The sequence below is a fragment of the Labrus bergylta genome, chromosome 12 (genome assembly GCF_963930695.1).
Source record: "Labrus bergylta chromosome 12, fLabBer1.1, whole genome shotgun sequence".
NCBI classification, from domain to species: Eukaryota; Metazoa; Chordata; class Actinopteri; order Labriformes; family Labridae; genus Labrus; species Labrus bergylta.
This window is the reverse complement of record NC_089206.1, coordinates 10,142,934-10,168,309: the sequence shown is the minus strand read 5'-3', so window position 1 is coordinate 10,168,309 and position 25,376 is coordinate 10,142,934. Positions and strand designations below refer to the sequence as shown.

At 41.4% G+C, this 25,376-nt stretch overlaps 1 protein-coding gene, 1 long non-coding RNA gene and 1 other non-coding gene across 13 annotated transcripts; all 3 read right to left on the bottom strand.

The window, feature by feature from the left end:
* Window positions 1–2,646, bottom strand: LOC136181121 (uncharacterized). The gene is made up of 3 exons (XR_010667542.1): window positions 2,404–2,646; window positions 238–303; window positions 1–128 (listed from the first exon to the last, which is right to left on the bottom strand). It is a non-coding gene; the product is annotated as an uncharacterized lncRNA (long non-coding RNA).
* Window positions 2,647–3,803: 1,157 nt separating this feature from the next.
* On the bottom strand, window positions 3,804–25,084 carry LOC109989170 (MYND-type zinc finger-containing chromatin reader ZMYND8). 11 transcript variants are annotated; one of them, XM_020640823.3, is made up of 22 exons: window positions 24,828–25,084; window positions 23,301–23,530; window positions 22,972–23,213; window positions 17,832–17,902; window positions 17,088–17,251; window positions 14,528–14,749; window positions 13,932–14,045; window positions 13,675–13,767; window positions 12,427–12,514; window positions 12,283–12,338; window positions 12,106–12,183; window positions 11,886–12,001; window positions 11,076–11,551; window positions 10,493–10,621; window positions 10,208–10,363; window positions 9,388–9,897; window positions 7,561–8,037; window positions 7,306–7,454; window positions 7,022–7,102; window positions 6,858–6,936; window positions 6,509–6,748; window positions 3,804–4,946 (listed from the first exon to the last, which is right to left on the bottom strand). In XM_020640823.3, the coding sequence occupies exons 3-22, from the start codon at window positions 22,983–22,985 to the stop codon at window positions 4,768–4,770; spliced, it is 3,492 nt and encodes a 1,163-aa protein (XP_020496479.2). In that variant the 5' UTR covers window positions 22,986–23,213; window positions 23,301–23,530; window positions 24,828–25,084; the 3' UTR covers window positions 3,804–4,767. The 11 variants fall into 11 exon arrangements, with proteins under 11 accessions (XP_020496479.2, XP_020496478.2, XP_020496483.2 ...); XM_020640822.3 differs by having other exon boundaries at window positions 23,305–23,530; XM_020640827.3 differs by having other exon boundaries at window positions 14,528–14,671; window positions 23,305–23,530.
* On the bottom strand, window positions 24,244–24,316 carry trnak-cuu (transfer RNA lysine (anticodon CUU)). Its single transcript has one exon. It is a non-coding gene; the product is annotated as a tRNA-Lys (tRNA).
* Window positions 25,085–25,376: the final 292 nt, after the last annotated feature.

Genomic DNA, 25,376 nt, shown 5'->3' with positions numbered 1-25,376 from the left:
GGTCTCCAACTTCATCTAAGAATTCCCGTTTTGCAATGGTTGTCCTCCTGAAGCCCCAGGACTTTTTCACTTCAGAAAGGACGGCCTCACACTTGAGTCTGCCCCTTCTGATTGGCTCTGCTGCCCTTCTGTAGAAAGAGAGCACCCTTATGATTAACAAAAAGAGAAAAGTCTGTAGTTTTTATGGTAACAATCTGCCCATTTATGCAACGTATAGACGAGGGACTTTTTTTTTACCTGAATTATCATCATCAGCAATGTCATTTTCCATTGGGTCCATGTTGACATCCATGGGTGTTAGGGCTGTCAAAACACAGAAGAGACAATGTGTCAGTGCACAGGCTTAAAGGAAAGTTTTTGAATCCCAATTATTAGTGTCATGTCAAGTGTCAGTCAAAATTCTATCTCTAAACCTTGGTAGAAAACACACTCAATGCAAACATTATATTTTCAGTAAACAATAAGTCACAATCAAAGCTTCGATACAGTTAACTCAATAAATGATCTGACGCTTTGGGAGATCACAGTCATGATATCCATCCATCAGCCAAATGATAATTCCGCAAAGTGCAGTTTCACTCAACTTCACTAGAACCAAAAAGTTTAACACTGCAGCCTTGGAATTCTTAAATTAGCTATAAAAAGGTAAAGTTCAAAAGTTCTAATCAGCCAATCACGTGGCAGGGAAGCAAACGCATTTAGAGATGGTCATAATCAGGCGTCACATAAGCGAAGGACTTTGAATGTAGCTGCTGCTGCTGTTGTTGGTGCCCTCTGTCTTGTTTGAGAATTTTAGAAATGTCTGATCTGTTGGGATTTTCAAACTTAAAAACATTTCTACATGAAAAGAAACCGTATGGAAAAGGAGAAGATATCCACTGAGCAGCAGTCCTGTGGGGAACGGCATCGGAATCGCACACCAACTCAAAGTTTAAAGCGGATCAGCTACAGCAGCAGAAGACCAGGGTGGGCAACTTGCTAAAAGATTGGAAATTGATGCTGATCTTGTCGTGCTTGAGTCTAAAGTTATGCTATTTTATTCCCTGTTACACCTGTTAGGTGTTGGGGTCAGAATTTGGAGTTAACAATGAGCAAGGATCCACCCTGATTAGTTTTATCGGATCAGCTGATGGCGGTGGCGTAAATGCAAACATGTCGATGTCATTCCCTTATTACCACAGTGTTCAAAACGTCTTGTAGATCATTTTGATGACAACTTAAATATCTCAAATATATGAGCATAAAAAAAACAAGATCCTTGAACTCAAAACGGCCTCCAAAAGTCACCGGAATCTCAGTCAAGCACAGGTAGATCGTGGTGGTATCATCGTGATAATATCTGTCTCTCCATACTGTAATCTGTTCTGCACGTGTTAAATTTACAAATTATCCCTGCACTCATGTTCACTTCATTTGTCTGTCTACTCGCCGTTATATTGTATAGTTTCTGCTTATAATATGTCTACACTCATGCACTTTAACTGATGTCTAATACTGTCCATTTACAACTCTGTTTTTGCACATTTACATTTAATCTTCCATATTGAATCTTCCTATTTAAGACTAGTAATGCTTTAGTTAAATCCTGGTTGTATACATTCACATTCTTATTTTTTATATCTTTTAGTGCTTATTTACTTTGTAGTTAATATTATATTGTGTTTAGATTTGCTAACATTGTGTTTTTTTACTCATATTGTGTGTTTGGATAACCTGCTGCTGTAACGCCACAATTTCCCAGTTTGGGATCAATAAATTTATTATATTATATTATTTTCTATCTGGATTTGTGTAATTGAAGCTCAGACTAAGAATCAGCTGCAATTTGGTGATGCCATAATGCCAATAAAGACCAAAAACCTGTGAGGAATGTTTCCAGCCTCGTTTTTAAACTGTGCCATTACAAACTGTGATTTACAGGCCAAGTGAACTCAATAAGTGTTCACCTGTAAGCCTACACATAACACAACCTACGGATTTTAGATAACCAATTCGTTCATGTTTGTAATTCCCCATCTCAAATTCAGCTTGGTGCATGAAATCAATTTAAAAAATAAAACATGTGAGAGGAGTCATAGGACACAATGTAGAAACACACACACACACACACACAAAAAGCAGCTTATACCTCCAGACCCACCAAAGCTGAAATCTCGGGTATGCTGTAAAACCTGTAACTCTACAACATCTTGACAGTTATTCCACAAATGGAGAAGAGTTATCTTGTTTTCTTCGTCGTCATGATATTGTTCTCTGCAGCTTATAAAGCTAACCAGCAGCTGCTAAACGAACTTGTATGTAAATGCAAAACGCCTCGCAGCTAATTCTCTCCAACGACACCGGCGAAATAAAGTAATGTTGCACGTTTGCATTTCAACACATTTAGTAAAACTGATATCATACCTGAGATTTAAAAACAAAAAAGATAATTTCCCAGTTATTTAATGGCTTCCCTTAGCTGGGATGCTACCTAGCACAGCCTTCCATTTTCTCTCTACCTCGCTGATTATGGATTCTCGCGAGAGTTACTCAAGAGCGGCAAGCATCGTGGTTTCCCGTTCAACCTTTGATAATGTGATTTGTGAAAATTGGGGATGGGGGTGGGGTGAAAGCTGGGAATGCAGTGCGTTCCCCGCCCCCCTCAGATAAAATAATAATAATCAGGAAATTCGCATGGAGCTGTTTCTTAAAAGTGTTGATTTAAACGAACGTAATGTAATTCACTTGAACGCACCACAAAACAAAACGACAGCCTGGATAACCAATAGGAACGCGTGACACAGACTCGACGTCCTCCCTAAACCCTAAGCCCTTACTGACTTTACTGACGTCACTGGAAAGTAGTGCATGAGGCTGCGAGGGCTCCAATGGTTAAATACAAACAGGACAGCACTTTGCAACTTCTATGTAACCATGACTACATGATTTAATGTAGCAAAAGCTTATTTTTACTTTTTATTTTACTTTACTCACTCACAGCCATGGTGCTGATAAAAAGTTCTACTCAATATAGGCCTATATATACATTTCATTGTGGGATAAATAAAGGTTGATTTTATCTTATAAACATAACTGCACTAATATGCTCTCTGTCTCTCTTGTTTTTTGTTTATAGACTTGCAAAGGAGTTCCCAAAGAAACTTTTTTAGTAGACTGTAAATAGAGCATGGTTTCACCTTCCTGTTTTTTTTTTTTTTACAGTCTCTACCTTTTTTCCGTTTTATGGCATTTGTTTACCTTTCAATTGTTGTGGCTTCCCCAGGAAATCACATGTTTCACATCACAATTAAGTTAAGTTAAGTTAATAGCACGTGAAACAAACGAAGTACTACAGCAGAGGGATTTTTTTTGATTCCCTAGAAGTGAGATGTTTTGTATGTTTCAGACAGAGGAAGATGTGGGGCAACATCCCAGCAGAGACAGAGTTCTCCAGAAACAGTCACAGAGCTCTCTAAAAGACTCACCTTAGTCCAGCTCACAGTCAATGCTACTGCATGTGTGCCAGTGGGCCCAACGTGTGATTTTTAATAACTACCATCAACATATAAGGATGTGCATCAGCAAAAAAATATTATAATTTCACATACAACTGAAATAATGTATAGGTTTGTTTCAATGTTATGTTCATAGTGCTGTTTGAATAAAATAAGAAACAAGTTCAAGTTCTTATTCCTATAAAAAAAAATGTGTTCCCACAACCCCCCACCTCCCTTCACAAACCCACCCGAGCATGGTTCCCCCCGAGTCAAATTAGTCGATTTCCCCCAATAACAGACGGTGTGAATGAGTCAAGGCTCAAAATGCTTGGTTGATCAGAGCATTTTTATTTTTTCTTCACGACTCCATTTATTGTATGTACAATATGTAAACACGAACGAGACACAAGCTCATAACAGACATGCTCACAGGAAAGAACATCCAGCCAAAATGCAGTTATTGTTTATGCCTACCAAGTTCTTAAAGTCTGATCATCAGCTTTGGATACACAGTTCAACAGAGTTGGTCTGAGCTGACATTCATGTGAAGTGATTTATTCTCAAATAACTTTGTTTAGACACATAGAAATTGTGATTTCATTAAACATACATATAAAACACTATATATAGCACTATAAATATTGTTCAGGTATTTTCTTACAAAAACTTTTTACAGTATACATTTTTCAGTTATTTTTTTTGATAAATCACAGGGTTTTGTTTATCCTGGTCTATATGATGAGGAACTACAATACAACAAAAAAAGTATCCGCCAAAATTGCCACCGCTAACATGAACAGGAAATAGTTGAAACATGATGTTAGACAGTGAACATGTTTTAAAACTGAATCTTGCATAACTCCAAATACGTCTGATGGCACCGTAATAAATGAGCAACACCTGCTGATGGCTGCTTCTAATGTTTTGTCTCTTAAATTTGAAGTCATCTGCTATAAAGTTACTTAAAAGCAGCGCTCAAAGTGTTAATGTGGCAAATATTCTGTAACAAGATACAATCTTGTACAGCCTTGAATCAAAGCGGTAACGAAGCCATAACAAAACTACAGTATGAAAACATTCAGACTCACATTGTATATCTTTAGACAGACTACTTTCACATTGTGAATATCCACCTGATAACAGCCAAGCAGATACTGTGAATGAGAGATGAACCAAACTATGGGAGTGAAAATGATTTGTCACAGAGCTGCGGGCCTTCAAGCTTCAACTTTGACATGACCAACACAACAGTGGCCTTGAAAAGTGTGCGAAGTATCTGTAGTGTAGAACATTAGGTAACAGTTACACCAGCACTGTCCTTGCCCTTGTCCTTATACGTGGGAGAGCTGTTTTTGTCTGATATGGATCCTGCTCCTGAGGGCAGAGTCTGGGTCGGAGGAGAATGTCCCGATGATTTGACTGGAGGCTCCGAATTAGGTTCTGCTTCTGGCTCCTGCTGTGAAGCTGAGGCTGGAAGGAAAAACAAAAATTAAAAATGAGAACATGGACACTGCAAAGTTGCTTGTGTTCGTCTGAAAAGATTATCTCCTACCCTCATTCAACTATCAAAAAACCCTGTTCAATTATTTTTTTGCTAAGACACACATGTTATCAGTTAGTCTAAAACATGTCGGTTTCATGATCCTTGTACAGTTGGCATATACTAAACTGCTGTTCATGAAAACATTTACAGCCACTTAACCAGTCTCCCTGCCCCATCCAACTCCCTACCTTCAACCCACATGCTTTTTCCTGTGTCCCATTTTGAACTGCGCACCATCACCTCAGGTATGGAAAGCTCTACCAGTATTATCCAGTAGACCCCGTCCCTTCTAATCTGGTTATTGACCGTCTCTGAGCCATTCCTCCACTCATAACCACAATTTTCAACTCCTCACTCAGCTCTTGTTCAGTCCTCCAAAAACTGGCAGCCTACCCCCCCATCCTAAAAAAAAAAAAAAACCTGCACTCAACTTTTACAGCATAAGTAACTAGCGGTCCATCTTCAAACTTCCCTTTCAGTCAAAAATACTGGAATGTTTTGTGGCCTCTCAAATCAAAATCCCATCTCACCCTTAAAACCCTGTTTGACCTATTTCAGTCTAGCCTCCGTTCTCAGCGCAGAAACATCCCTCCTCAAAGTAACCAATGACCTGCTCATCTCCTTAGACTCTGGCCACCTCAGCATTTCCATCCTCCTTGATCTTAACAGCAGCATTCGAGGCCATCATCAGCTGCACTATTCCTCACGCTCGCCTGGAACACACCTTCAACATCACTGCTCCTTACCTCACCAACAGACAACAGTTGATCAACAACTTCAGCTCCTCCTTAGATCCTTTATCGAAAGACGCTCCCCCAAGGTTCCATTATATCCTGAATTTCAACAACATAAACTGTTTGGATATTTTGAATCGGGCCTAATTAATAAAGAAGCATTTAATGAATAGGAGTGGGCTATGCCGACATCATTCAGGTTTTATAAGCAGTCTTAGATCATAAATAGAGAGCACTGGGCGTCTTGCCTTTTCACAGTCAGCTCTGCATTGTATAAAAACAACAACTGAAGGAGTACAGGAGAATGCCTGCCTGGCATGTCAACAGGAATATAACTGGTATACTCATTTTTATTAGCCAAGTAAACCACTTAGTAAGAGTACTGCCTCCTTAGAATATAGGGGAAAAACTTAAAATTTTGTGCATTCAAAACATAGTCACTTAGAAAACACAGTGTGACATCAGCTCTGAGAAAACACCTGGTGAACAATGTCTTATTGACAGGTACAATACTTGTTTAATTGTCTTCTATGAACATCCTAGCTTGTATGTTTGTTAGATCTTTAAAAAAATCTTCTAATGAATACTAACCAGTGTTTATTGACATGTATATCAGGCAATAAATTCTTCATGCCAAATCTCCAAACTTCATCAAAAGGCCCCACATAGAAGCCCAGCAGACTTTACCAAAGCAGGTGTCCAAGTAAATAATACCTATTGAATACAAAAGTGCTCCAAAAGTGTGTTTGTGTTACCTGACTGTGTGCAGGACTTCATGTGCTCTGGCCAGTGGGCCTGCTGGCAGGGGTAGTCACAGTAACTTGTATTCCAGCAGCAGTAGAAGATGGCCTCCTTCCTGCAGTTAGCACACCACTGTTTCTTTTTGGTCTCGTCCACCGCTTGCTGCTTTTCTGACTCCATCTGCTTTTTCACCTCGGCCACCAGCCGCTCTCTTTCCTGCTCCAGACTTTGTCTCATCTCTGCCATTGTCAGTTCTGCATTGAGATGTGACAAGATGGGAACCCTTTGTTTAAACGAAAAGACTGCTCCACTTGGACTTTGTACTTACACATTCCATGACTTTTCCGGAAAAAGGAAACTTACCGAGATTGTGCTTCATCTCCGACAGTTCTTGCTGATGCAGCCACTGGAGCTTTTCAATCTCTATCCTTAAACGTCTTATCTGTTGCAGAACACGTAGAGATTCAATGTTAACTCGTATTAATGTGAAATTATTAACAAACATTTATCCACGAACCAGAATGTACCTCTGCGATTGTGTTTCCTGATGTGCTTTTGGAAAGGTCGTTGTAGATTTCAGTCATTGTCCCTTTTATTGAATCCATGATCTACAAAATTTTGCAAAAGAAAATGTAATTTTAGTCCACATGTCATGTTTTATTTGAAAAAATGTTATGTTATGTCTCAAACATGAACTATGCACATTATAATAAGGGCCACTTTACAGGCTTTAGAGAAAGATGCCCTCCTCTCAATGATAAACTAATCAAACTCTTATTTCACATATTTTGTCACACATCTTAGGACTTACTTTGTTTGTGTACTTGGCTATATCTGCAGCCACGTCTGCCGAGCCTGTGGGGATCGGCAAGTCGCCTGATGTGTAAGAAGAGGAGCTACTAGATGTGACATGGGCAGCCGTCGATGTGGATGTACTCTGAGGTGGGTCCTTTTGTTGCACTGCAGGGGATGAAGGTGCGAAAAAAGGGGAAAAACACACTACTTTTAACACATGATGTTTTTATTATGATAAAGTTATTTATCATTATTTTGAATGCGTTTATACCTTTGGCTGCTTGTCTGGTCTGATAGCGGGTACTTGACGAGGAGTTCTGCTGCTGTGACTGCTGCTGCTGTGGGCTTTGTGTCTGCGTCTGACCCTGGGCCTGGGATTGCACTGGAGACTGCTCCCCATTCTGCTGCTGCCTCTGCACCTTCTGCATGTGCCACTTTTGAGAGGACGTCTGAAATTTGGTTGGATTCCAAACCACGGCCCTCTGCACGGCCTGAGCTGTCTCTTTAGGCAGTAGAGGGCGCTGTTTCTTCACAGCTGCAGTCGCTGGGGATGTTGTGGTGAGGGAGGGGGCTGCAGGAGAGGGAGAACTGGAGGGCCCACTGCCAGCTGTGGCGACAGTGGACTGACCAGAAGCTGCAGTGGACACCAGGTTGAGGGCTGCTGTGATGGCAGGTTGTAAAGAGTCTTTCAGGTTAGAGGCTACTTCCCGTGATGGTGCGGCTGCTGCAGCAGATGAGGGCAGTTTACCTGGGCAGACAGAAAATAATATTTCCCCTTAAGAGTGAGGCATTCTGGGTTTTTAATACTGCAGGTAAACGTGTTCATCTGTTGACAGTGAGGACACTTGGCATTGGGGCGTGAGGACTGCAAGTTGGAAATTGGGTTTTGAAGTGAACTAAAATCTACCAGACCTCTACAGCTCTGTCCTGATCTCTGATAGCAGCTCAAAGACACATTAGCAGCTACTAAAACCCCTACATTGGTGGAAGTAGTAGTATGCTTTTAAGTAACGGATATTTGAGGATAAACTGTGGTATTTAAAATAAGTAAGCGTTGTGTTTAAATGTTTTTATGTGTTGTTCTGCGGCACTGATGTAGGGAGACAACGTGCTGGGATGGCTGCAGCACTCACTTAAATTATGAACGATTAGCATCAATTAATGGAAAAGGATTTTTTTTTTAGGATGTCTTCTAACTTTCTAAAGTAATATATAGGAAGTGTAAGTACAGCATACAGGCCTTGGTGACGAGGAAGAGGTTTTACTTTTCTCTTTTAATTATGAAAATGGTGTCCATCTTCTTATAAAACTTCTCAACATGCAGCAGGTCGGAGCTTTCCTGTCATACGCTAATAGAGTCTCTCAAGTGATCCACTAAATCAACTTAACTAGAGACCACAGGCACTGATCATGCTGTCCGACAGACCCTGTAGAGCGTGCAATCCAGTCAGCCACAGCAGCAATTCATAATGAAACTGTGATCACTGCTTTGGTTACAGCTCTTGCGTATAAAATAGACATGGTAGTTAAATGTTTTCTCTCCAAAGTGTATGAACTATCTTTATTTAAGTGGATGCAAATGATTCTTGTGTTCACGTAGCGTATCGTCATTTCTTGAATGTGTCTCTCCCTCTCCAACTCTGACTGACTTCTAGCAAACCCTGTTTGTACGGTGAAATTATAATTTAGACCTTTTTATCAGTTAAATGCATTTAAAAAAGATATTCATATGTAAGACATTAAGATTACTGAATGCTTTCTATTTATGGGAATTCAGTTTTACTTTATATTTCTCGAGTAACTATTTATTTGAAAGAGTCTTCAAGAATGTTATGACCATTATAGTAGTATAAACAGAGTCAGATAGCACCCTGAGGACAAGATAGCTGGGAAGGTCTGATGAATACAGAATGGTGTAGTGCACAAACATTTGCGTGACATGTTCAATTTAGCGTTAAAGTCCACTCTGACCTGCATCTTGCTCTGTAAATGTTTTAGCAGCATAAGATAAAGGATATTTCCCCCAGCTTTCCTTGTCATTGAGGCACGAGTCATAATGTGAGTCAAAGAAAAAGTGGATAAATATCAAAGGCCTCACCTTCCAACTTGACAGCATTCGACTCTTTGGAAGCTTTGGCAGCAGAGGCCCCCGCCTCTCTCCTCGCCCTCTTTGCGTCACGTCCTCCATGTTCGTCGCCCAGGTCGATCACCAGCTCTCTTTCAGAGTCAGAGTCTTGCTCAGCGGCTGATGTAGCAGCAGCTTTTCCCTCCTCGGGGGCTTTGGGCTTGTCAGTGATGGTCTGAGCCTGGGGGGTTCTGGGCTTCTCCTGTAGGTCCCTACCCGGGCCATTGCTAGCCTGCTTGTCTTTGAGGAGGGGTTCAGGGGTGGCTTTATCTGTTGTTCTGGTAATCCCCTCCTTATTCTCTCCCTCTGCGCTTACTCTGGGCCTTTTTCTCTCTGCTCTGTCTTTGTCGTCCACTGTGGAGCTCTTTGGCTTGAGGTCCTCGTCGCTCAGATACTCGCTGTCACTTGAATCTGATTTGTCAGAGTCCTCCGAGTCACTGTGATCCACACCTTTGTACACATCTTCAGAAATCTCATCTATCCCTGGGCAGAGAAACACAGACTGATTAACATATTGGTCGAAAACTAAGATGTGTTTTGTGCAAAAAGTAAAAAAAAAGAAATACAGACTTTTTCCATTTAGTTACAGAACAATGTTTCAGCTACAGCCTCCTTTGGGTGAATCTCATTAATGTATCACAACAAAGAAAGCTTGCTTAAGAAACCTGTCATGACATTCCTAATATAAATGGTGTCAAATTCTAAAAGTTAATTATTTTTAAGATCAACTATATCACACAAAAAAAAAGGACGTTCTGTGCCAGAATAGCAAATTGTGAAATTGTGTTTGTACCGAGCTGTGCTTTGCAGCTCTCAATAGTTTTGTCCAGGCTTCTGATGGGTCTCTTTGGGGTTGGGAGGGAAGCCGAAGATCCCTGTTGTTGCTGACTTTGTTGTTGTTGCACTGTCTCACTCAGTTCCTTCAGATCCATCTCAGCCTTCACCCGATCTGAAAGGAACGGGAAATGTTCTGTTTCAGCACAAATTCAAGGACATGCTACAGTGATGAGGATGGCATGTAGAGTTATGTCCTTGTATGACAGCATCGTTTCACTATATTTGTGCCGTTTGTACTGACCCAGGTTGAGATTCAGAATACCGCCTGTGCCTGCAGTCCTTTCCTGCTTTGACGCCAGTCCAGGGTTAAAGGGCTTCGGGCTTCCTGCCACACTGCCTGCAGCACCCATCTTCCCTGAGACCGGAGATGCTGTATTTACAACATAACAAAAAAACAGATTTCATCTACTTTAGTTTTTGCTACACAAAGTTAATGAAAAAATTAAAAGATAGCACTTTAAGCTACCTTCGGGTACCAGAAGAAAAAAAAAGTTCATTTAACATCTTGCGCCTAGCCGCCTTGTGAACACAGGTCCAATATTCCTTTTTGATTTAGCTCTAAAGTGAGTCAAGCGAATACTTAAAGGGAATATCTTAAACGCAAAACACTCCAATGCTTCATTAGCTGTTGCTAACTCTGTCTGTCTGCTATTTTGAGCTCAGTGGTAAATTGGATTTCTGCAGTATTTTTTTCTAAACTCAGGCAGACAAAAACACTGATCTGCAAATATGTGTTATAATACTTTATGAAGTAAATCTATCACAATACCATCTCTCTGTTTGATACCTTTGCATTTTACAAATGATATACTAGAGCTACTTACCAGTACAGTCCATTGATTCCTCTCCAGTGCTGTAGTGGAAAGCAGGGTTCCTGCTGGCCTTTTCCATATCTTGCTCCCCGTCAGACCCCGTGTGAACCGAGGAGTTGGTGCTCATGGGAGATCGCGGCATGTCTGTCATCGAGACCCTCCGGCTCATGCCGCTGGGAGTCGAACTCTTGCCAAGGATCATTTTTGGAGAAGCGGTTATATCGAAGTTGAAGCGAAGTTTATCTGGTTTCTCTGTCTTTACTGTCCCGGCACTGGGGTTGGAGGGGTCCAGCAGCATCTGCAGTTGGTTGTTGGGTGTGAAGGGGGTGCGAAAGGGGGCATAGTTGAAGACCCCAAATTTCTTGCGTATGTTTTCCACATAGACTTCCATCTCTTGCATGGCACTGTTGAAAATGCTCTTAGTCTTCTTCACAGAGAAAGGGATCTCTTTGGACATGAGGTAGCAGTTGTTGATGGGGACCCAGGCCCTGCATAAAAGCACAGTGAAAAGAATATTTAAGACTAGTTTGCAAATAAGATGCTTAGCTTTGGTCGACATCCTGTGAGCACAGGCCCGCTTTATGCCAGGCATTAAAATGCACAGGTGTGTGAGAGTTCTAAAATATTGTTTGACCATGAACATTTATGTTGTTCATCTATTCTGTGGTTTATCAGAAAAGTGAATTTGGTCACACACCCAAATTCCATGTGTCCTGGGTGCTTTCATATTTGTACTTAGAGCTATCCACTTGAGATCTGCTCACCCAGGCAGCATGTAAATGCCAGGTTTAAACTTCTACAATGATAAGAAGTACATCTCACCGGTCGTGTTGCCCGAAGAAGCGTGCGTCTACCTGCCCATCCTTTTCTCGTAGTGCTTTAGCCGGCCAGAAAGGAAAGCCCTTCAGCTTAGCCCAGACCAGGGGGTGGGGTGGACTCTATAAGAAGAAAATAATAATTTAGTTCTTCACAGATCTGAACTCTAAACCAATATGTATCATGGCTGCTTTCACATCATTATTGAAGGTTTATAAAGACCTACACATGGCTCACAAAACCAGTTGTCCCTTTTTTGGCATGAAGACAGGTAGCACTCTGGACACACTTCAATCTCATTCATCTAGAAAAGCGGAGTCAATGGAAAAAGACGTCATTCATTTTATTAACCAATCGTACCGCTGGAATCTATGCCATTGACAAATGAATCACAGTTCTTTACCTCGTGTTCACAAATCTTTACGATGACCTTCGCAGTGGCTGTTAATTTGTGATTACCTGGAATCAGATTGCAATCTTAATCGACTTTTGTCTTTGGCAGGTACGCTGAGTGCAGAGTCATCTGTAAAAGTGGAAATTTCTTTACCTCCATTATAGATGATGCAGTTGTGCAAGATCCATTTCATGTCAGCAAGAAAGGCTTCTGTGCATCCGTACATCTTCTTCTTGATATTCTATTTTAAGAAAGGGAAGATGACAGTCAAACACATGATACATCACTGATAATCATCGACTAAGCCATAGCTTGGCTCTACAGCTTTCCCAAACTTAAGACTGTCGCGGCCCACTTTGAAATACAAAATTACTCCGGGGCCCGTTATAAAATAAAAGTTATGACTACAGCTCCCACTTTCAGTAAGAGTAAAATATTGGACATGACAAAATGATGTTATGGCGAGATAGACACAAAGGTTTATGAAACAGATAGTAAAATACTATAATGTGATATTATGTCCATGAATAGTCATGACAAGCCTTACTAATCACTGGCTGTTTGCGGGGGTTGGCTCATGGTAAATCATGATTTTCAGTGTTTCCCCTGGGTTTAGAGCTCGGTGTTCATGTGTTTCTTTTAATAACAGCAGTCAACATAACAACTGAACAATTATTTGAACTCGTAACGCCCTGTCCAGCTTAGTTTCTGTTCCTGCATCTCCCGTTTCTGAGCTCCCCTGAATGCAGCATGCCCACTGCGCGTCTCCTGAGTAACATCAGAGACGTGCCCAGAAAAGTCTGAAGTCAACTAAGCGGTCTACTGTATTTTCTGATGGTTCTTACGGACTTTTTACTATTGTGTGTGCGTCCTTGAGACACAACCACACACACACACACACACACACACACACACACACACACACACACACACACACACACACACGCCTCAAACTCATGCCTCAAACTCATGCCTCGTTATATAAAGGCCGTACCGTCCTGGATTCATGTATGCGCACGTGTGTGTGTGACCAGTTCTATAGGAAAGCTATCCTTATGACTTCTGTTGTGATCTTGCGCTATATAGCCTAGAAAATAAAATGTTCAATATAATGGTAGGGGAAACACTGATTATTGTGATATTTATTTATTTTTTTATACCTGGTGGAGGCCTTTTCGCGGCCCACCTGTAGTACCCACCCGGCCCACCAGGAGGCCGCAGCCCACACTTTGGGAAGCACTTCTCTACAGTATTGCACGGTAGGTTTTAATGTTAAATACTCCGTTTTAGTTGTCATATTTAAAGTTATTCACTGTAGGTACTTTTTCTCTCCAACTCATTCAAACATTTTCATCTTAATTCATACTTATTGATTCAAAAAAAAAAAAAAAAGAATGTTACCTTCTCTAAGGTAGACAGGTCCATGGCGTGGAAAATATACTCTGCGTAATCTGGATGCTGTTCAAGAGACACCGGCTTCTGAAAAGGCTCAGTCTGCCCACGTCACACAAGAAAAGAAAAGAAAAGAAATGGACACATTAGACAAATGTGGATGTCTCAGTTCCTCTGGATATTTCCTGCATCTCTTGTGCGTAAATATAAACCATTGTTTGAAAGTTAAAGATGTCTATTAAACTAGCACACAACAAATCTCTTACCCCAGGCTGTTTAATCTTCTGGAGTGCGAATTTGAGCAAGTAGGACAGTTGATCTATTGTCAGCATCGTCATGGCCTTGCTCTGGGTTTCAATGCATTCTGCAACTGTTATTTTCTGCGACAACAAAAGTTGAATAATTAATGACATAAAAGAACATGTGGTAAAAAAAAAGACAGAAAGAGGGCTCGACACTGAAACTAATTTACGCCTTTAATTTTGTAGATTTCATGATCTGCTGTTGCGATTAAACATACACATATATTCGTTTGATTGGCTCAATTATAAAAAGAATAAACAGTGAATTTAGCTCAATACAAATCACGACATAAACTAAAACTTTAATCTCCTAAAACCTCTCAGATTATTTAGTGTGAGAAATAAGCTTGCAGGGATGTCAGACCACATGTCATGGAGGGCAAAGAATCAGTGAGTTTGTGGATTAACCGCAAACAGAAGCGGTTCATTGATCTTTTCTTCCTCGCCGACTGACACATGGTCTGACATCCCTTTCTTTCTACTAAGCAAGCAGGATTGTGCCTTAATCCCACAATACGTTGTGTACACCCACACACATACACACTACTACAGCGGGATACCTCACACTCTGGACAGAACCAGTCGCCCTCGGGCTCAGCTGGTAGTTTGAGGCACTTGGCGTGGTACACCCTGGGGCAGAGCTCACAGCAGAGCACCTGGCCCTCTCGGTGGCACAACCAGCAGTAGAAGTCGTTCCTGCCGTCCTGCGGTACAACATCAACAGGGTCTGTGGTGAGTGCTGGCTGCTTCATATAGTAAAAGGGACCATGTCTTAGCTCTGACTGAAATGCAGGCAAGAGAAACAGGGGGGCAGGTTTCAAAAAACACGCAGGAACACAAAAAAGGTGCAGTGCAACACAAAACAAGGCAGCAGTGAGGTGGAGTAAGCAGGGTAAGCAGCATAGAGGGAAGATGAGGGATAAATCCAACAAACTACATTTCAAATCACAATAAGTAAACTAAGTGACCATGTAATCGTGTGACTGTTTCAAGAGTGCAACTAAACTCACCTAACAGGTTTCAGGGTGTGGTCTTAAAACTGCTGATCTCTTTATGTACTAATTAGAGAGCTCATCTTACTTCTCAGAGTTTACACAATGCATGATACTGAACTCTGGTAAGTACCACACTGAAACTTAACCAGTACTACATTCATGTTGCTAGTAGAAACTATCAAGATGACGGTTCAGGATCTAAATTATATTAATTGTTATCACCTGAGCAATCACTTTCTTGCATGAATCTATCGTTAATGGTGGTAACATTAAGTTGTTGATGTGAGATTAAAACCAACAACCAGTATGCACAAAGACAAAGGTCAACATATTACAAAAAATATCAGATTGTCATTATATATCATGCAAATTCAACAGAAGGTTTTTCTATGGTTTGAAAAGTTAATCACTCAAAACCAAATTAATTTGGCGAGCATGTAAAAACATGTGCATCAGAGTTCAATTTGATCAAAATGCAAACACTCCAATCAGGTTAAACTAGAACAAAGTGACCATAGGTGATGGATAATACAACCAAATATGCCAAATGTCTTAAGGACCATTGGCTGTGACTTGACCATGCATTCATGGCTCCAAACCCTCACACGACACCTAATACAACAAGACATATCCACCGTCACAGCACGAAACACCTTTATATATGTTTGTCCATCAGTCAACTGACAGCACACCGCAGTCAAAACTGGCGGGCTCTCATAGGCGATGTGGGTTTGGGTTTTCACTTTAGTATAGGTGAGACAAAAACTGAAAGCTACTACCTCAGAGTGTGGTTTTTGCAGTGAGAAGTGTTTGTTTGAAGTTGGTCCTATACAGGAAGAAGAGTTTTGGGGGCTGTTAACAGACCTGGTGCACCTCCCGCTTTAACAGGAGCGCTATGAGCTATGAATTATGAACGCCACTAGTTTAAAAAAAACTTTAAGGCGCCACGGATCTTTTTTTTTTTTTACTCTTGTTGAAGAGACCATCCCTTTGTGATGAGCAAAATGAACAGAGACTTGGAACCAACCACCATGGAGGACAAACTAGTGGTGGCTGTTGAACAGTACATGGACATGGATGATATAATCAACTAAAGATCCCTTGATTTTAGACCTTATATCAGTCATTTAGAACAGAACAGGTAGCCTTTTAAAGGTAGCTTCTAGTTTGGAGTTGGTATTAAGATAACATGGTGGCCAAGCATTACAAAAAAAATGCAAGATGCCCTTTTTAAAACTGTAGACTTCAGCGAAAGAGACATGTTGTGAGACTAGCGTTTGGCAATCTACAAAAAGTGCTTTGTCTACTTAGAACATTGACAAACTGCTTGTGAGACAATTATGTTGGATAAGGGAGGTGCTGCGTTCAACAGTTTCTGTCTAATCTTGAAACCAACAATCCTACGTTCACACCCACTTTCCCCGTAGATTGTTTGAACTTCTTTATAAAGCACTCTTCTGCTCTTTAGTACATGTTTCATCTGAAAGATGTCCTCCCCATCACAACCACAGCAGTCTGAACTCGATCTTTGAGGTTTACATATCAAATATCAGAACTTTTGGAATTACAACAAAAGATTGACAACAAGTCCAATGAACTACACTTTAGGATAATAATTCAGCAGTGTTTTGTTATGGTATACTTAAGTTTCATCGCAGAGTTTGAGCTGAACGCTGATGAAAAATCAATCGCTCAAGTTTGTGTGTTTTGTTTTAAAGTTTAATCCACAAGGCAACTGGACTATGTTCAAGTGTTTTTTTAACAACTTCAAACTGTCAGTATGGCTCCCTTGATGCTTCTCACAATAGGAGGATTGACTCTTAAGCGAGATAAGTCCCTCTGAACACGACCTTTCCCCTTAATAAATGGTTTAATCACGTTTGAAGGTGTGGTCCTGTGGCTTTTGAATCCTCATTTTCATTTGAAGCACTGCTTCTGAACCTGATGAATTGTTGGCTTGGCAAAAGACGAAGCCTTCAACACTCATATTGTCTTTGTTTGTTTTTAATTATTTTTGGCCCTTTTTCCATTGTACTTTAACTCTACTTCCTGTATGCCACCTTTTCTCTGCCCACAGCCTTTGAGAGCACGCCAGATGTTGAGGTAAGTGTACTCGAGTCGTTACCTGGTCCTTGTTGTGGCTGTTGATGGCCCCAGGCTTCTTCTTTTTCTTGAGAGGGCTGGGGGAGGTGTCCGAGGGAGAGTGTCCATTGGAGGAATGCGTGGGGCTCGCAACCCTTCTCTTTTGTGGTGCACCTGGTCGTTCTGCTGACCCTGCTGGATCAGGGACTGGATGCAGAGAGAGAATCGGGTCATCAGACGACTTAAGACAGACTGTTATTGTTCTCTGCATCAAGTTCAACACATCCCAGAAGCTTAAGAACAACAAAAGACAGGGTACCACGACGGTCATTAAGCTTTTCTTAGAGATAACCTAGACGATGAAAACAGTGATATTCCCATCGTTCCACATTCTTAAACCGTTAAAGCGTTTCAGTTTCAGCACAGGGATTTAGATGATGCATTCAGCTTTTACATTTGTGATAACATTAAAATCTACTGACAGCAATTACAGCTGATCTAAAAAGCAATTACTGAAGATGCCACTTCTAAACATTAAATTAGCATTTGATACTAACAATAGCTACAGGGCTCCCTCTAAACTAACAACACCCTGTGTTGTGACTTGACACGGATTCTAAACAAGCAGACAGCCAGGCATAATGGATTTTCTCTATGATCCTAAGAGACAAGCAAAATGCATCACACTGCACTCCAAACTCACAGTAAATAACCTCAGCATCGTCTCAAACTGACACATTTCGGATGTTTGTCTCTTAGTGTGAGCTACTCGGCCTCGGAGACTTACCTTTGGATCGTGCAGATGCATCCATCCCCTCTACCACAGCAGACTCTGTCTTTACCTCCTCCTCAGCCAGACTGCAGAGCGCCGAACGAGAGCACACAGAAACACAGAAAGAGAGGCAAACACAAAGTCAGAAAGGCTGTTCAGAAAACCACATCAGCATAACAGTAAACAAGTGGAACACCACCTAAGGCAACCGGGTCCCAGAGGATCTGTCAATAGGGACTCTGCTCTGCAGGTTTCCATTGTTATGGTTTTTCACTTGATTTCAACACATCTCTAACATTGAGGTACCAAGTTCAAATCCATCACCCACTATCAGTGACAAACAAGTCTCAGCATTGGCTTTATTTTTCAAGAATGAGTATGGTAAAAAAAAAAAAATCACCATGGCAACGCTCCTCTTCACTAAGCACAAGTTGATATTCACAGCAACACAAAGGGCTATTTAGCCGACATTACCCTGGCCGCTCTTGTCCGTCAGCAGAGATCGTGGCTGCAGTTCGATGTCTGATCAGCATCTGATCTCTGCTGTGCTGTGACTCGGACATACGCCTCATAGTTCAATAGTACTCCATATTACTGGAGGAATCGTGTCTCATGGCGTTTGATAGAGTAGGTTTCTGCAGCCTCTCAAGCCCCTTCAGTAACAACAGGTTTTCCCCTGCAGGATTTGGGCCCATTCTTGGAGACCAATAGCAAAGGATCAGTCTAACAAGGCTCAAACAGGGTCTTTCTGAATATCTCTGGCTTTATTCTTCACCTCTTCATATTTTAACTAGCTCTGCTGGCAGAGATCACACATCAATTGTCACCCAATCTAGAGATTTGGTGACATATGTTCGAGTAAAGACAAATTTATGTTGGTAATTCTTGAGTTAAAAAACAAGATTCAAAACGAAAGCCTATTCTAAAAAATATATATTCAACAGGTCCCTTTTTATGTTACAGATTAATTCATCTTTAGATTAAAATCCATCCAAACACTGATAATACAGTATCTTCAAACACATATCGAGCACAGGAAAAACCTGATTGCCCAGCCCTCTGGTACTGCTCTCGTCTCATTTCCTCTGAGGGGAAAAAAAAAAAAAAGAGAATAAAAGGGGCTCTGGCGATAAATGAAAGTCTTTGAGTGTTTGGCTCTTCCTTTGTTAGAGCCACAGAAGGGTCTGGTTCCAAGGATGTAGCCTTTATTCTCCGGCCCCTGGGAGAAAACCTTCGCAAGGACCCATGACAGGTCACACACTTGACCAGTCCATAGCTTTAGCTGCAGCTCTGGTTTCCGGCTAGGATGATGGGTTTACAGGCTACGACTCAAAGGTCAACCACATTTGTGGGCTAAGTCTTTTCTTCCGTTCTGAAAGTTAAGGAATGCTCTTCTGGTCCCCTCCTCCACCCTTAAAGAGACATCCCACACCACGTTGATTAAATGTCAGTCTGCTGATAGGCAAAGAGAGGCTAAAATACATTTACTGAAAAGGTTTAATGACTCAGATGTGACCAAAGAGATTGGATGTGATCGCATCAGCGTACAACCCAAAGTCAATGCAGAGTGGCTTCACAGTGCTCCAAGAGCTTCTTTTTGACCAACTAAATAACAAAAACAACCAAATTCACAACGTAGATCACAACCAGAAATGCAATCAAGGCTAATACGTTCTTCCTTCTTTTTGGCAATCACAATCTATGCATCATAGCCTGTGTTGTCTGAGAAATGACATGGATCGAGTTCTTTTTCTTTTTTTTTAAATGCATATGGGTATCTTGTTTCAGCCTGCCAACAGTCACACACACACACACACACACCCCAACCTCCCCGGGGCCTTCCTGTTCCGGACTGAGAGAACAAACGAGGCCCACATGAAGACAAGAAAACGTTAGCCAAGTCACTGTGCTGCGTGTATCACAGCTCTGAAACGAGAAAACATTCGCCACCAACAGCAGCCACAGCCCTATATTCTAAACACACTTGATACTGGTGGCAAAGACACTGCTGCAGAGACCAGGATGACAGGGTGATCAGCAGGAAAAAGAGAGTGCTGATCCAAAGGGCAGATCAGGAGCTATGATCCATCACACAGGAAGCGTTAGGCAAATAAATCCTCAGCAGATTCTGGGATGTATTCCAGAGAGACGTGGGTTTTCAAGAAAACACTGACAGTATTCCCCCTCTGCATGTAGTACCTGATGGACAAAAAGGAAACACCACTGACTCAATGCCTTTGGATTCCACTCCTGTGAGAGACGAGCAGGGTTCTCTCGTCACAGAAAATGGAGGCCACAGCTTGCTCCCCCTCCCCCCCCCCTCTCCCCCATCCCCCACTCCGAGGCTCAGACTCAGGCACTGGCACATCCATGCAGGAGGACCACAGAGATCTGAGGAGATTACAGTCCAACATTTAAAAAAAAAAAAAAAAAAAACAAACACGCACGCACAGCTATGTCAAGACAAACCTTTCCTGGTCGAGCACAGAGAAGGAAGAGTAAAACACAGAGAGGGAGACACAAGAAAATCCAGCAAAAGGGAAAAGCTCTAATCTCTCTGGGTTATTTATATTTTCTTGTTCTTTTTTTTTTTTTTTTTCCATGTCCTCGATCTTGACTTCCTGTTTTCCCCATGAATAGTGCTGTCATAGAATAATTAGATTTGATTTTGAAGAAAGAGAGAGCAATTCTGTGAAGCCATGCTCCGATCCTGGCAAACCTGTTCTCCCATCCGAAAAGAACACGCAGGGGTTTTTTTTTTTTACTACACATCTAAGAGACAAACAGTTGAAAGACTGACCTTGATATCTACATACCACTCACTGCAAACATATTGGGTTTTGTTTTTGTTGTTCTCACAGAAACTGCCGTTGGAAATGCATGGAATAAGTACTATAGACTGAAAAATATCCTCCTCACCCTTGTACAATAAACCCCCTGAAGAGATTATGAGGTTTTGCAAGACACATTCGGCTTTCACAAGACGGACAAACACATTCAGACCAGTAAGGAAATACACATACACGCTTTAACTTTCCCATGAAATGAACCAGAACAACTTCATTAAAAGCAGAAAGTGAAAAATCCTTATTCTGCTTTTCTAGAATAATGACTATTACTGCATAAAAAGGCTTCATTAACCCTGACTACTTTATGATCATCAAACAATGTTTAAGCATCAAAGAACAACACCTATCAGCTCAGGATATCCTGTATAAAAAGAGAGATTTGACCTGTATTTTACATAAAGCTGCAAAGGGTGAATCAAAGATGGCTGTGGAATTTTCCAGTAGGCCCTTGCTCTCCCTGCTGCTCTCCCCCTGATTGTCAATCTTTAACCTCAACTGCAGCTGCAATTGGCTGGAGGGCCAACAGGGTGGAACATTATTGGTCGGCTGAGCTATGCCACACGGATCAGAGTGTGCAGGCTCCCCTCTTCCTCTTAAAAAAAAAGAAAAAAAAAAAGCACTTTTGCTGCAATGCAGAGATTTCCCCCTGCGTAACACAAATACATATTCCTTTATTTTATCTCACAATTGTTCACAGGAACAGTATCAACAGAAGGGTATTTGAAAAGGGCCTTGTGGGAGGATATGTTTGTGGTTGCGATGCATAACTAGAAGGCTGTTGCCTCAGAGAGAGGCCCCGGCATCTTGTCCTAGCACATTAACAGTCAGCACTGCCGACATTTTTAACTATCGCTGTAGCGTTTATGTAACCGGTTCACTGGAGAATTGAGGAACAGCTCATTATTATTCAGTAGCACAAGAGGACTTTTGGTTTTGGATTTACAGAAAGAGTGACCTAGTCATAATTCAAGAGAAAGCACCGATTGAAATGTTACTATTCTCCTGCCTTGTGTCAAGCCACAAGAGAAGGAAAAGATTCTTGGCTTCACCCACGCATTGGACTGCTCAAACCGAAAAGGGTGATGTAACACTGTGAACAGCCTTCTGTTAGGAAAGGGGAAAAAAGCTCCCTGATACACATTGTCTTTGTGTAGATGTCTTATGGATCTTTCTTTTCTGCACCAGTGTGTGAAAACAGGACAGTCTAGAGCACCATAGCCTAATGAAAAAAAAGGACATGAAGCCATCAAACAGAGGAGAGCTTCCCTCAGATAGTCTCACACACGTCTTGTAAAACATGTACACATTCTGTGTTTAGTTTTGCTGCCTGACCTGTGAAGGGAAGACTAAAAGTTTTCCTAGTAAGAGCCCTCTTTAACACAAAATGGCCACTGCCTGCCCGCTCTGAGGATCAGAGAGTGGAGTGGAGGAAACATTGCCACAACATTGCTGCAGAGCCAACGACCCACAGGGCTGTAAACTCAGGGCCTGTAATCAGAGGTTAAACTGTGTTTCTACATGAAGTAATGCTGGAATATCTGACAGAGGATTTCTCTTCAACGGCAGGCTGGTTTCAGTCTTGCTAATCCTCACTGACCAGCATGGAGTGCAGAAACTTCTTCCTCGTTGCGTTTTTCTTTCATGTGTACAATTGTAGTGTCTGAATGTGTTATTATACATGCATAAAAAAAAAAAAAAATGAAAACTAGTATTCATTACACACCTTGTGCTCCTTTTCCACCTAACAAGCACATCTGTTGCCCCCCCCCCCCCCTATGTTTCTTCCCCCGGCCTGGCATGACGCACAAGAAAAAGCAAAGAGCCAATCCATTTACAAAGGGTACATAATAACCCCCTCCTTCATTGCCCATCCCCCATTCTTTCTCTGCCAGGCTACAACACAAGACTGCCACAAGAGAGAGGAGATGTGGGTGCCATTTTTAAACCTAACTCTCTTTTGCATTATAAAAAAAAAAAAAAAAAAAAGGAAAAGGATTTGCCATGGTCCACTCTGCCTCCTGTATGGCAGCCTGGTTGTCTGGGGCACCCATGTGACCCTGAGACACAGAAAGAGAGCAAGGGTGAGAGTCGTTACCCAACCCCCCACCCTCCTCAGCTCTGTGGAGCAGAGAGGCCTGCCGAGGCCTCCAATCCACCCCAACTCCTCCTCCTCCTCTTGCCCATGCACACTAGACTGATTTTAAGGTGTGCACATTCTTCATGAGAAACCAACAGTCAGCACAACGACAAGAAGGAAGCCATGTTGTTATCAGATAGTTGAGATAAAAAAAAAAGACAGAGCTTACCTCTGTGGATGCATGGCTGCCTGACACACTGTTATGTCAACACTTATAAAACATGGAGGACACTCTCAGCCCTCAGCCGGGGAAGGCTCCGCTCTTCAGGCAAGGCGATCAGGCCCCAGTGATGTTAGCCAGATCCTGACTGGTCGCTTTCCTCACAGGCAAGATGCAAGGCGGCGTCTGATTGGCCGAAATGTTTCCTGAGTAATTATCTTTGTTCAGTGCAGGCAGGGGCAGCACTGTGACTGTCAGAGACAGGGGAGGAAAAATAAGCAGAGAACTAGGCCTAAAATCACACAATTACAGTATAAATATAAGTATTTAGGACATACAAACCCAATATAACAACATTTTGAATCTTCCTGGTGTAGAATCGTGGCTGGGTTGTCTTATTTTCAGGAGCAATGGCAGCTTGTAGACTCAGGAGCAGGACACCATGGCTTCTTTGCACAAGCCTCCATTTTTTATGTGGACAGGGCCTTTGTTTAAACTCCTCCCTCCCTCTTGGCTGTTACCAGAGAAAAGAGAGGCTATAGCTCTTCACCTAATTTGGCTCTTCAGTCTGCAAATAAAACAAAATTAGGCTGTTAAAATCAGAAAATCTGAACCACTTGTGTGTTGCAAAGGAGAGTAAAAAAAAAAAAAACATGTCTTTTTAAAGCACACAACACTTTTAATACTGTAATAACCTTTATTTATAATTACCCAGTTAGGGGGTCATTGATTTAATATTCTTATGCCTAGCTCCTCCTCTATGTGAACAAATAATTAAATTAAATTTGAATAGTTAAATAATGAGTGTAGAATTTCCCTTTGCCTGTGCAGTAAAAGTATTTTTTTATAAAATTCAAACCCAGCTTGATAAACCACATGTACACAGTATCACACGCTCTGTGCTTAGAAAACTATCAGCGCATAATATTGTATCATCCTACACAGTAATCCTGCTATAAATACAATCTGATAATACACTCAAAATGTTCCTATTTCCAGAGTCCAAAACTGACTTCACCATGAAAGTCAGGTACTTCAGTTTTATAATGGACTACATATTAGTCCAATATAACTGTTCTATTGCATGAAGTTTACGGGGCTGAATTACACATACACGGGTTTCTAAAGCATTACTCCTCCACAGATGCAAAAAAAAGGGCATTGTTAAAGAAAATAGAGATATTTCTTTATAAATTACCGTCTGGTTTTTTTTCATCATTATACACCGTATTCTGCCCTTATGTTTCAGTTTGTGATTTTTAAGGAGGAAAAAATGTAAGCCGCCCAACGTGGGGCTCGAACCCACGACCCTGAGATTAAGAGTCTCATGCTCTACCGACTGAGCTAGCCGGGCGATGAAGACACCACACGGTAAATAACAATTTTCTCCATATGCAGAATAAGCTGGTCTCGTCGATTATTATAATTTGCGTCACATCGTTCTGAGTTTACGACTGAACCGGTGAAAGGGAGACTGAGGTACCGTGAGGACCTTCTCTTATTCTGCTTCAATCTCATACTGCCCTCTAGCGTCGAAAAGCACAACTTCATGCAATAAAATGTAATCCAAACTCTAATTTGAGACCAAATCCACATTGTATGACACATTGAAAGTCTAAACCTACCTACAATAAAATAGATACTACAACTTGTAGTCACTAATGTTTTTTTTCTTCTTCCATTAAAAGAGCCAAACATGAAGGTTAATTAATGAGTTTCCACCCTTAGGTTTCGATTTACGCTGCAACCATTAGCTTTCTCTTCAAATTGTTCATTATGAAACACACAGTATCGCCTACAATATTCGGGTTGAGCTTCACAAGCATGACCTTGTAATGACACCATAAGCGCTCCAAAACACTCACCGCAACAACCACAGGCCTTCGTCTTTTCATCAACCAACCCAAACACAATCTGTGCAAAAGACGACCGATAGCCTACGACGACCACCGAGTTGATACTGTAAAAAAAAAAGCAACAATCATGCTGCAGACAAGATAGCTTGTGTTACTTAGCTTGTCAGCGCTATCAGCTTGTGTCACACTGGACTCTTCTTTGATATCATTTGATGGTTTAATTGTGTTTTAATGCCCGGCCTTAATGTGCCGCATAGGCCTCGAACCCACGCTAGAGCTTCAGCCTCTGGTTTGAAGAAATGGGGCTTTTAGCCAATCACAGAATTGTAACACTGGTCTCTTTGTTTCAGAATAAAACACAAAGGAGTAGAAAAGGGATTAGGAGAAGGAAAATTAGGGTTACCCTAAACACTAAATTACACAATTGGCCTGCAAGTTGTGACTGTAAAATCTAATTTGAGGGTAAAAGTTCTCAAGAGGGAAATGTCTTCCTGTCCTTGGTTGTACTATTATTATTATTATTATTATTTTCTGAAACAAAAAAATATATAATCTATA